The 13,346-nt window shown below is 47.5% G+C and overlaps 1 protein-coding gene across 1 annotated transcript in view; it reads left to right on the top strand.

Annotated features, from left to right (window-relative positions):
• Positions 1-13,107, top strand: part of rai1 (retinoic acid induced 1) — a 56,485-nt gene extending 43,378 nt beyond the window's left edge. Inside the window, exons 2-5 of the mRNA XM_079643975.1 lie at positions 838-7,449; positions 7,660-7,753; positions 9,012-9,061; positions 11,581-13,107. Coding sequence (XP_079500101.1) covers positions 916-7,449; positions 7,660-7,753; positions 9,012-9,061; positions 11,581-11,589 — 6,687 coding nt within the window. The 5' untranslated portion in view covers positions 838-915 and the 3' untranslated portion in view covers positions 11,590-13,107. The remainder of the gene's footprint in view (positions 1-837; positions 7,450-7,659; positions 7,754-9,011; positions 9,062-11,580) is intronic.
• Positions 13,108-13,346: the final 239 nt, after the last annotated feature.

Here is a 13,346-nt window from a genome sequence, read left to right on the forward strand (position 1 = left end):
ACATGCACTCACACACTGGAACAAACACACCAAGCCCAAAAACACACCATATGAACCCCCTGCTGGTGTACTGAAAGCATGCGCGCAAATACACACTGTAAGACTTCCCACTTCCCCTTGGAGGAAATTGGAGTTTGCATCTGTGCAGGGGAAGACAGGGAGGAGAGAGGAGAAGAAAAACAAGTCTCAGTTGAACCTCTTATGAAACACTGCATCAAAGATAAATCAGATCAAATCGCTTTACATAATTTTTTTAAGTAATACATTTTAATATCTTGGAGTAGTTATAAAAAAGGGGCTAAGTCTGGGGATCATGTTTGATCCAAAACAATAACAACGAATAATGCATTATACAAAGTCAGCTGGAAAGCTAAATAGCCACAGAGGCTCTGTAAGTGAGTTCAGTTGAGAATGTGCTATGAACCAATAAGGATTTTGCCTACAATCCTGCACCCATCTTACTCCTTCCTTCCCAAGACATGCACCTGTCTGCCACCTCCATCTGGAGAGGCTTACACGGAGACATATACAAACACATTCAAAGTTTCTTTCAAGCTGAAGAAAAAAGTATTATATTGTTGTCGTTATTGTTATGAAATCAAAAGATATAAAATAAAGTCAATATAGATTTGTATTTGTGAGTGAAAACATCTAAATGATACTGTATCTAGACAGGATGTGTGTGTTCTTGTTTATGCTTGCTTAAACTCCTGGTGGATGTCAAAATAGAAAGAGATGTTTTATATGAAAAGAGAAATGCAGAATGGCTGAACCTCATCGGTGCTAACCCTTGTATTTTTCTCTGTTTTCTTTCGCCCCCTCTCTCCTTGCCTTCAGAACCCCTAACCCCCCTTCCCCCCTTTCCTGTCTCACCTCACCTCCCCCTCCCAGCTCTGGCTACAGACGGAGAGAGTTATGCAGTCCTTCCGTGAGCGCAGCGGTGGTTACCACAGCAACCAACCCTGCTACCAGCAGGAGCCTCATGAATTATCCCGTCTGGAGACCTACCGGCAACACCCGCATCATCCCCACCCTCAGCACCCGCACCCAGGCCCCGGTCCACACCCAGGCCCCGGTCCACACCCAGGCCCTGGTCCACACCCAGGCCCAGGGCACACCAGGTCAGGCTATGAGGCTCATCCACTGGCGAACCCCACCACCATGCCTCCAGCTGGGGGACCGGGAACAGCAGGAGTACCCAAGGACTGTTACAGCCAGCAAGCATACCCTGGTTACCCTGGCAATGTTGGAGGGAATGGGAGTGGAAATGGGATCCCAGCATCCTCGCAGGCAAAGAAATCCTACAGAGGAAGCAAAGTGCCCCCACCAAACCCCGGACAACACCTGCAGGGTCCCGGGGGCTATAGTAACCACATGGGCCCGGGGAGTTACTCAGCCCAGTATATGAGCGAGGGTCACCTCCAGCAGAAATGGGAGGACTCAGCCCAGTTAGCACAGTATGACCCGGAGATGGTGGGGCGTATGGAGGCTGGTGGGACTCCCGCACCTGTGTCTTCTCAGTATATGGACCAGAACATGCTGGGCCACTCGCAGACCCAGTGCCACCAGCCCTCCACCCCTGCCTATACTAGCCCCCACCATCAGCCCCACCCCGCTAACCCTTCCCCCTCCCCTCTCATGTACCCCCAGAGTCACCTTCATTACCCACAGCACTCACCCTCTCCTTCGCCATACATGGAAAAGTGCAGCCCTATGCCCCAGTGTTATAAAGGTTACAACATACCCCCCAACTCCCAGTATGGCAGACAAATGAGCAGCCACAGCAATCTGAAGCCAGGGGCTTACCGGTCGACCCAGAACAGTTACGGCTACCAGCAGACTCCCTCCAGAGGTTATGAGCAGCAGCCCCCTTTACAGGCCATGCCTAACCCCCAGGAGCCCCACCCTAAATACCAACACTACAGCCAACCACAACAGAACTACTGTCTCTCTGAGCTGTCTGTCAGATCACCAGAACAGTATTATCAGACCTGCAGCCCCTCCTCAAGCCACTCCCCTGCACGGTCTGTAGGACGCTCCCCCTCGTACAGCTCCACCCCTTCACCACTAATGATCAATCCAGAGTCGTTCCAGTATGGCCAACCTCCCATGACCCCTGGGGCAGCTTCATCCGCTTCATCCTCTTCAGCTGGTATACAGGAGCAAACCAATACCAACACCATGTTGATGCCCCCACGCTCACACCCCTCACCCAATGTGCCCCATGCAGCCCCCCACAGCTACACTACGACGCCACAGGTCCCCACCATGAAAGAACGCTTCTCAGAGAAGCTGTTGTCAAACCCCAGCTTGTGGAGTCTGAATGCCCTCACCTCTCAGGTAGAGAACATCTCTAATAATGTCCAGCAGCTGCTGCTTTCAGAGGCTATGGTGGCCAACAAGAAAAGCGGTAAGCGCAGCAGTGGAGGAAGCAACAGCAGTGCTGGAACTGGAGCATCCACCAAAAAGGGTGAGGAGTACAAAAGTCCTGCTTATCCAGATGCGGGTGGTGGTAGTATTGGCGGAGGCGCCATGCAGGACCCTTATTCTACACCACAGCACCAGCCAATGCCCATGGAGCTCCAGGAGGGAGGATACTCCAGCAGTAGTGATGAACAGCTGGAGAGGGGATACTACTACTGTGGCCAGGGCAGAAGTCCAGCACAGGCCCCCAATAACACACAACTCAGCCTGGACACAGCCTCTTCCTGCTCGATGACATCTCCAGATGATATGTCCACCAGGTCTGGGGACTCAGGTCTGCACAACCTTACCCCTGATCCTAATAGATGTCAGTCATCGCAGGGAGGAGATGGCATGAGTACTCCAGTGAAGAGCATTGGTGATGAGAGGTCGCCGACAAGCTTTACAATCCCTAGTCCTATGAAACAAGAAAGGGACTCCCCTTCAGATATACAGCATATCAACGAGCCTGTCAAAGAGAACTTTGAAGAATCAGCCTGGACAGAGAAAACGTCCGAGAAAGAGGAGGTGTCCACACAAAACACTCCTGACCATGAAAGAGATTCAGACACAACTAAATCAACAGAGCATCTGGAGAAATGGTCAGATGAAGAAAAATGCCCAGCTCTCTACAGCAAAGTAAATGAAGAAGAGACAGAGACAAAATATTGCTATAAGGAGACTGTGTACCAAGAGGCTCAGAGCAAATATGACCCTGATACAAGAGACTCAGTTGAACAATCCCCAGCAGCTCTCTCTGACACCAGCCACAAGGAACACTTTGGCCATGAGATGAAATCTGAGGCCTTCAAGTCTGAGTCACCAACTGCGTCTGAGAGCTCAGTGAAAACGTTGCCTTTCATTTCTAGGGGTGACCTTGAACAGGATCAATATTCCACAGAGAAGGAGGACAGCTCAGAAAACCCCTCTCCCAGCCCCCAAGTTGAAGCCTTGGATGAGAGCAACTCAGACAAAAGAGAAAGGAGAGATGATGAGGATGAGGAAGAGATGGAGGAGGAGGGGGGTGGACAGGAGGAGGCCAATGAAGAGCAAGAAGAAGAAATACAGAAACAACAACCTTCTCTTTCCCCTCCTCTGTCTGTAGAGGCAAAGGAGGAACTGGGAGAGGGGGAGGAAGTGTCATCCACTGAGGAACACATGAATAACAGAGATGAGCAAGAAAAGCCTCCTGGAGATTTCTGCAGCAGGACAGAGAGTGAGAGTACTGAGCTCCAGACTGACAACGAGCCTTCAGGGGCGCCTGCCCATCCAAATGCAGCAGCAGCAACAGCAGATGCTTCTGCGAGAGAGTCAGCCATTGGGGACACTGCTCCCCAGCCTCAGTCTGCTATGCCAGTTTTTTCGGCTCTCAATGACAAGACAACACCTTCAGCTCAGACCAGAGATCATATTGATCACATTGACACTAAAGTATTGGAGCCAGATTCTCCTCAGCTGCCAGGAAAGTCAATACTTCCCTCAGCCCCCTCCTGGGCTGACACTCCACCCTCCCCCAAAAAAGGTGAGGAGGACATGGAGCCGGGTATCAGCTGTGCCAGTGCTGTGACCCCTTTGGCCAAGCCAGAACCTGTGGCCCCGTCTGCTCAGCCGAGGGCATTTGGACGTAAGCATGCCAGGGGCAGGAGAAGAATCATGCATTCAGGTGTGGGAATCAGGCGACAGCTAGGCTTGGAAAGGGAGGGGGAAAAGGAAGAGAAAGGAGTCTCTTCGCATACACAGAAGCTCTGCGTGCCTCTAAGCAAATTAGAGCTGTTTTCAGATCAAATTGACATAACTCATCAAGAATCTATTGTGAGCCAAACTCCCAAAATGCTTTCTGATGGTTTTCGTTCAAGAATGTGTACTCGCTCATTCAATGCACCAGAGGTGCCACCCAAGGTTGAGCCTCATGTAAAGAGAAAACCAGGCCCAAAACCAGGACCAAAGCCGGGACTCAAACCTGGGCCAAAACCAAGTCCAAAACCAGGGCTTAAACCTGGTCTAAAGCCTGGACCAAAGCCCGGGCCAAAACCTGGACCTAAACCAGGACCAAAACCTGTGCAAAATGAACCTGAGCTGCCACAGAAAATTGAGACTCCTGTGAAAAGAAAACCAGGACCTAAACCAGGTTCAAAACCTGCGCCAAAACCTGCGCCAAAACCCAGTCAAAAAGCAGCTCCAAAACCAGGACCTAAGCCTGGACCAAAGTCTGCAGATGTTTTGCCCCCTGATGACACCTCACCCATCAAGCCCTCAGTTGGTCGCCCCAAAGGCTCAGTTTCGAAAGCAAAGATCGTACAACAAGAAGAAATCATTCCACCTTTGCCAGACTTGCCTAGCAGGGTCAGGAAGAGCCCAAAAGTTACAATATCACAAGTAAATCAGGATGTAAAAGCAGTAAACCAGGATGAAAATAAACCAAACCCGGAGGTTAAGGCACCAGAAAAGGAGGGTAAGAACATGATATTGAGATCCAGAAAGCCCTCGCAAGAAAAACTGTCAAAAGAAAAAATCAAAGCGGAAGATATTCTGCCCCAGGTATTGACAGAAATTAAACCCAGTGATGATTCACCAAAAGTAGAGGAGTCTGATATTTTGGAACAACCTCCAACTCCTATTCCTAATGCAGTCAAAAACAGAGATGTTCCAGCAGACCCACCCACACCACTGGCCCAACCAGTCCCAACTGAACCATCTGAAGAAAAGACATCACTTCCATTGAAACGGAAAACAAGCCCAGAACTTTCTACCACACCAGTAAAGAAAAAGAGAGGTCCGAAGCCCAAACCAAAAACCATACCACCCCAACCCCCTCTGCTGGAACAGGTCGTCTCCACACCTAAAGAGAAAGGTGTCAGAGGTACCAGAAGAAAGCGAGGGCCACCCAAGAAAACATCTTCAGTCGCTCCACCACCCAAAGACACTCCTCCAAACATCAGTGAAACTGAGATCGCTAGTGATGTGCCTGTGGTGCCTCCTCAAGGCCCAACTAGAACGAAAGTTCTCCCACCACGCAAAGGCAGAGGACAGAAGTACGAGGCCATGGTGCAGAAAATAACATCTCCTAGTTCGAAGAAACACCTCCCAATTCCTCAGATAGACCCTAATCTAACTGATGATGTGACAGCTAAGGCTTTGTCTCAACATGTCTTAAAGGAAGGTGAGGCAACTATGCTCATAAATAGCACTGAAATGATTGAGGGAGAAGTCAAAAGTATAGAGTCTAGACAAGAGGGAGTGAAACAACCTGAAGGAGTGGATAGAAAAAAGGAGATTACACAAGAAGAAGAAAAGCGTGAGGTTACTCAAGAGGCAGTAACACCAGATGAAGTGAGACAACGGGTGACAGAAGAGCTATTAAATAAGGCAGAGACAAGACAACAAAACTCTGAAACAAAGACACAGCAGGATGCTGGAGCTGACAAGGTTTGGAGCTCAATAGACCCCCAAGAAGAAGTCAGGGCTCTAGGAGATTCTGCACTACAGGCCTTAGAAAGTGTATCTTCTGCTTCCAAGTCCTCGAGAACTAAAAGGAAGCGATGGGCAATGGTGGAGAGCACAGATGCCACAGTAGTAGCCTTGGAAGCAGGGAGCCTAATAGTTACAACACCAAGGCTGGCCAAGCAGAGGGCCATTAAAAACAACCATGAGATGCATCTAAAGCAGAGGAGAAAGAAGAGAAAAGGCCAAGCTTCTCTGGAAGAAACAGAGACAGTTGAGGAGACAAATATTGAAACAGCAGAACAACAACATGAGAAGGAAGAAGAGAAGGTAACCCCCACAGAGCCCACAAGACCTCTACCAATCAGCACAGATGAGATTACAGAAGCCCCCCAGGTTACAAGCACAGAACTCATTAAGAAACCTAGGAGAGGCAGAAAGCCATCCACAAATCCAAGTAAGAGAAAACGAGGAAAATCCTCATTAGAGCAGATTCCAGGCAAGCCAATGAAAGTCCACAAAAAGCCTGGGCCAAAACCTGGGATGAAAGACGCCATGGAGGTTATTGAGGCAGTAGTAAGGGCTGCAGGGTGTGAAAGTATCCAAAAAGAGGAGAGAGAAAAAGAAGAAATGGAAAGAAGAGAAACAGAAATAGATGAAAAATCTGAGCCATGTATCATGGGTCCTGTGGTAACAGTAACAGAAAAACAAACTGAGATTGTTACTATGAAAAGAATCAGGCGCAAACCAGTCCATCAAAATCCCAATTTGTCTTTCTGTCCTTATGTACGGATTAACAACTCCAGAGACTTCTCTTCTTGGTGTGCCATAGTCAACAAGCCTGAAGATGCAGTAATCTTTCAGAGACGTAGAAAAAAAGGCATTCTCAGAATGAGAAATCCTTTCACAGTTGCAAAAGGTGTGCCAAACACTGCCGCCATGCTACAGGGACCCTTGGTAAAAATGAATCTAATTGACAAGTGTCTTACATGTTGCCTCTGTGGAAAGCCAGCAAATTACAGAGACTTAGGTGATTTGTGCGGCCCCTACTACACAGAGGATTGCGTACCACGGAAGATTTTGACCATGGAGCACACAGAGTCCCTCAGGGAAGAGTCACAGAAAACCGACGACAAAAACAGTAGCAGCGGTGACGAACCGAGCAACTCCTTAAAGAATGAGGGCGAGGGCAGCACAGAAAAGGAGGGCGGTACAGAGGCGTCAGCTCAAGAGGGCAGTAGTAGCAGGCACCATCATTGGCGCTATCGGCGGGCAGAAAGAGCCGAGAGAACGGGTCAGGAGGCTGGTCCACGAAGATTAACGCTCCGAGAGAGGTTCAGGAGGATGCAGCAGCTTCAGGCTGTCAGCTCAGGGGCCTCGAGTGACCAAGAGAGGGGGGGCAGTGTGTTTCAACGGCTACAAGTAGAAGCAGAGAGTAAAGAGCACTGGGCCCATGAAAACTGCACCATCTGGACCAAGGGGGTAGTAATGGTAGCTGGGAGGCTCTACGGACTGAGGGAGGCTGCCAGCAACTCAGCCCAAGCGGTACGATAGCAATTATAAACATGAAGTCAATTCTAAAAATGTGTGCATGCTAACGGAACAAAAAATGTATATGTTGCAGGTTCTTTGAGAAATTGAAGTTAACTTTTGACTTTTTTTCTCTTTTTTTCCTCTCTATGTCCCTCTATTGGTCATTTTGAATGTTACTATATTGGTCTTGGTCCATATGTCCGTCTGTCTGACTAACTTCAGAGCTGCTTCAAGTGCCAGATTGTGGGGGCGTCCCTCAGCTGCTGTTGGAGAGGATGCTCTCATAAATACCACTATGTCTGCGCCAAAGAGATAGGTAAGAGACCACAGCGACAGAATGAAGTAAGCAACAAGGGATGGAAGTGTGGAGGGAGGTCAGAAAAACGGAGGGGAAATGAGGAGCGATATTGGGAATGTGAAATTGAGCATGAGTTTAGAGGGAAATGGGTAGGGGAACAAATAAGGAAGGTATAGGGGGAAAAAAGGAAAGGAGAGGGAAGAAATCAAGGAGAGGGAAAATGGATGTGGGTGGAATGAGAGAAGGAGAAATCATCAAGAAGTAACATTATTGAGTGCGAGAAAAGATATCTCAGAGTGCTAGGGGAGAAAGAGGAAAGTGGGCAGGGAACAGAAGCAGGGAGCCTTGAATAAAGGGGATGATGAGAGGAAAGTGGGACCCTGGAGTGTGCAAGAGGGAGAGGGGGATGAGATAGAGGGAGGAGGGTGTGTATGCGTGCATTATTGACCACAACCCCTGTGGCTCCATCCATCCATTCTGCTGTCTGGGGAATGTGTGTGTGTGTGTGTGTGTGTGTGTGTGTGTGTGTGTGTGTGTGTGTGTGTGTGTGTGTGTGTGTGTGTGTGTGTGTGTGTGTGTGTGTGTGTGTGTGTGTGTGTGTGTGTGTGTGTGTGTGTTAGCATGCATCGATGTGTGTGCCTTCCTGCATGAACGCTGGCTCAAAAACTTAACTTGTGCAACGTTCCCTTCAATTCTTGTGTGTGGGTGTGGGTGTGTGTGTGTGTGTGTGTGTGTGTGTGTGTGTGTGTGTGTGTGTGTGTGTGTGTGTGTGTGTGTGTGTGTGTGTGTGTGTGTGTCTTTGATCATTATTGTTAATATAAGTTATTGTCTGTGTGTCAGCACATGTGTTGTATGGCTTCCCCTTACATTACCTCATGCCAAGGAAGTACAGTGTGAGGATTAGAAGGCCTGCCACGTCTGCCGAGCCTGCACAGGGTGCAGAGCGAGGCCCTTTTTAATCCTGCTGAGTGCACCAGCCATATCTGACTGCCTGCCTCCCTGTATAGCTACTCACCCTCTCAGCCTCTCTCTTTCTTCTGTTGCTCTCTCGCTCTTGCTTTCTCTCCCGCTCTTTCTCCCCCTATCTACCTCTTTTGTGAGCATTTTTCATTTTAAACTTACCTGTATGTCATGTATCATTATATTTCAAGGGGGGGGGGGGGGGGGGCGTTCTGTGCACTCGACTCATGCTATTGGTTCATTTGTTATTATTGTCTATCTGCAACATTGTAGCTTATTCTCTTCTCCTTTTCTTTGTTTCTCTATACCTGCTTAGGCTGCACATTCCATGAGGATGACTTCTCCATCAAATGTCCTAAACACGAGGTAAGAAAATGACTAGTGAATGCATTAATGCTCATTATTTCTTTTTGAGGGTTTAAAATACAGCATCCTGCTTTAACAGTGACTCATACATTAAAAGGGAGGGAGGGTTGGATGGAGAAGATTTAGCATCTCCTAAGGTAACAACCTTCAGATTTTTCTGATTTCATATATTTTCATGTAAAGTAGGCATCCACAGGATTGCATTTCCATTAGAGCTCTTACAACCTCTCTGCTCAAAAATGCTGTGCATTTGGTTTTGGTTTTTTTCTCCCTCATCCCGCTCCCCATCACACAAAACATTTGGTTCACACATTTCTGTCACAAGCAACAGCACCGTGGCTGGATAGACGATACTGTGCAGAACAGAAAACTAAATTGTCAGCTCTTGTAAAACAGAAGGAATCAGAAGGGGAAACACAAGCTTTCAAGTTGGTGTCTGTTGTATCACATAACCTATTATCTACTCCAATGACAAGAGAGTCAGGATCTCATCTTGGGCTGACCAATATTTTGTTACCTAATCAATATGTACCCAATGACCTTGGCAAACTGAACCCATATCAGCCACCAGTCGTTGGGTAAATACTCTGTTATGTGACCTGTGTGTATTACTGTCACTCAACACCCACTGTTATGACTGCCGACCGCTGCAATTACAACGGGTTACTGACTGTATTTGTGTTCATATGAAACGTCCACTCCACTGTCAGCTTTCCTGTAAGACAGACGCCATCTGGTGGTGACGAAATGACACTGCAGCACAAAGAGGAAGGTCAAATGCAGAGGAGAGGGGGGGGGGAGTAGAAGGGGAGAGATGCTGACATTCAGCAGGGAGCAGCGGTGCATTGAGGCAGCAGTGGCAGTAGCCTCCCTCCCTCCCCTCTCTGCCTCTCTCTCCCCTTCCTGTTCTCCTCCATGCAGACTGACGGGGATGAAAAGCTGGCTGATGATCAAAACACCCCACCCAGCATCACTGCTTGCTTTCTTACCCTCATGCGTTCTCCACCCTTATCTCTCCCTATTCCTCTTGTTATTTTCTCATGTGTTCGCCTTATTTAGCTTGTGCCTCCCTGCTGTTTCAGCTCCCCCACTCTGTTCACCTCTCATCTCCTGCGAGCTCCCTTTTTTCTCCCTTTTTTCCCCCCTTCATCCCTTCCTTCTTCTTTCTCATCTCATCTTCTCCTCACCTCTCCTCACCTCAACTCCCACGACTGAGCAGCAGAAATAGAGTATGTGAAACGGAGAAAAAAGGAACGGCAAGACCGAGAGAGATTGTTGTTAGCGAGCTGAGGCAGAGCTGTCATCAGCTAAGGGATCTGAAGGTCTGTGTGTGGGTCTGTGCTGCGCCAATTTAGGCTGAGCAGCTTAATCAAAGGGAAGAGCATGAACATATGAACACACACACACACACACACACACACACACACACACACACACACACACACACACACACACACACACACACACACACACACACACACACACACACACACACACACACACACACACACACACACACACACACACACACACACACACACACACACACACACACACACACACACACACACACACACACACACACACACACACAAAATCCCCACCCAATCCATGGGTCCCCCTCTGAAATTCTCCCTCTGCCTGTGTTCACTTGGTTTGAGGGTTGGAACAAACATATTGATGACATCTCACACACATGTAGAGCTAATGGACACACACTGTGCGCTTCTACCCAGGTGTATTAACAAGTTACCTGTAAGCTCACTAACATATGTTGAGCGGCAGAGAGTGAAAAGCAGGGAGAAGTAAATACAGTGTTGTGCTGTGGCTGAGTGGGAACAAAAGAGGAATGGGGGGAGTTACATCAGAGAGTGACAGCATAAAAGAGACAGGGATTGGAGGAAAGAAGAAGGGCAAGAGAGACAAGCCGCTCTCAGTGAAGGAGGAATTGAGATTGAAGGGAAATTAGTTAATTTAGGGAGGTAAACAGAAAGAGAGGGGAGGAAGAAGGAGAGAGAGGGAGAGATAAAAGAGAAAAAGCTGCTCTGAGGGCAGGCCATAAGGATGGGCAACCGAGAGAAGGACAGAGAGAGTGAACGAGAGATACTTGGGGGCTGCAGAGGAGAATAAGGGGAAAGGAAGCACTCCTCCACCAACGCACCAGCGCAATTAGTAGGCGTTCCTGCTGAGTCTTTCTAAGTGGAGCTGGTTCACTGGCCAGCTGCATCCATCTCTCCACCGCTGCACACGGCAGCCAGCTCACCTTCATGTCTGCATATCTGCACAGAAACACTCACAAAGCTGCAGGTACAGCACATACACGAGAGCTCCCACCTGCAGAAGACATGGACGTACATTTATTGCAGCTTTTGTGTTCATAAAAAACATTTTCAGCACTTAAATAATGCAGATTTTCTGCAATGCTGTGGAGACAATGTAGCACTCATAGAGGGAATACCTCAAAACCTCTCTGCGTGTATTTATGAATTCATAGCTGTCTCTCTTCCCTTTTTCTACAGGACCTGTAATATATTCCAGTTCATCACCTCCAACTCAAACACCACCTCTCAGCCAGGAAGGCGTCACTTATCCAGCAAGGCAAACAGAGATGTTGTCCTAACAGCCACCTATACCTAAAAAAACACAAGGATGACTGATGGCGGACAGGCACATCAAGCCAGTGGAGATGGGGGAGGGAAAAAAGGCTGCTCTGAGGTGGAGGTAGGAGCAATACAAACCCCGGGAAAATGGCTCCGCAGAGAATAGCTGCTCCCTGAACCCCGGCCCGGAAACGTGTTTTCTCAACTGAGCCCCTTACTGGGAGACAGAAGGCAGCGGCACTGTTTAACAGGAGGAAAGACTGCGCTTTGGAGACTGTGTGTCTAGAGCCCAGTGCACAGGGGGGGCTGCTTAAAATGCAGAGCGAGGAACGTGTGTGTGTGTTCTGCCTTCGGATGGGTTGCTATCATATTCAGACACCTGGCGGACAGTGATTGGACAGGAGCATCCCTCTGGCCACCTTGTCTGTGAGCCAAGAAGTGTGTATGCGTGTGTGTCTGTGCGCGTGTGAGTGGAATAATCACATTGTCATTCTACAGCCACACCATCCGTGTGTTTGGGCATTATGTGTGAGTGAAGAAGTTCGTCTCCAAGATGTCATTGCATCAAAAAAGCAGCAGCAGCAGCCAACCACTGGATGTACTATCTCAATGTGTGTGTTTAAAACAAGAGACAAAACGAAACAAAAAAGGAACTGTACATGATGACGTGTTTTACAGGTTCTAAATATTCTGATATTGAAGAGTTCCGAAAAAAAATGGACGCAGTATTTTACTATAATGCTCTTATCTTCGGAGATGTATTTTGATGTGCAATATGACTATACAACATCATTGCGTCACTCTTGGTATATGTCAGGCTTTGTTGTAATTCCGAAATTAACAGAAAAAAATGAAAAAACTAAACTCTGTTCAAGAGTGTTACCCCATTTCAACTGTGTGCACATTCAATATGTACAGTAGACGACGCCATCATCACTCGACAGGTTGCAAATCGGGGCTCCGAGGGTCCAACCGGGAGTCAGGTCATCTCACCTCATATCTATGTACAGTTCAGAAGTATTACTGTTAAACATTGCCATCATGTATGATTATTTCACCCACAACAACATCGCAGAAAGGCACACATTCACTCCAGATTTCATAACACTCCCGTCTGTTCGTGTATCTCAGATGTAGCCTCTTTCCCTCTTCCATGCTATGTAACAACGCCCTGGACAGGGTGTGAGTTTAAGTACTGGTCATATCAAAAAGAGACATATTTAAGTATTAGAGCATAAAAGAAAGTGCAAAAACGCCACACCAAACGTTCTCTTTTATGAAGCTCATTATTTAATGGTGTATATAAGTATTTGAAGCTGTTTAAATGTAAGATGTGATGTACTATTATAATTGTGTATAGTATTTCCTAGAGATGTTTATTTTCTATAAAATGGAATATGTTATTGCTTATAAAATGTTATTAAAAGAATCCATTGATGAAAAAAATTACCTTTTTTGGGAATGTCACTTGTCATAAGTTGGAGCATGTCGTTTTATTGATTTCCATGTCTATTTGTTTGAAATCGATGACACAGCATCACTTTGTTTGAAATGTTTTTTGTAACGCCAATGTTAAATATACCAGCACCTTTCATGCTGCTATGACCAACGCCTGCTCTTTTTTTGTCTTTCCTGAATACGCACTGACATCAACACCATTTGGATCAGCATGGCATCCCCGGGCA

Source organism: Notothenia rossii (assembly GCF_949606895.1).
Source record: "Notothenia rossii genome assembly, chromosome: 8".
NCBI classification, from domain to species: domain Eukaryota; kingdom Metazoa; phylum Chordata; class Actinopteri; order Perciformes; family Nototheniidae; genus Notothenia; species Notothenia rossii.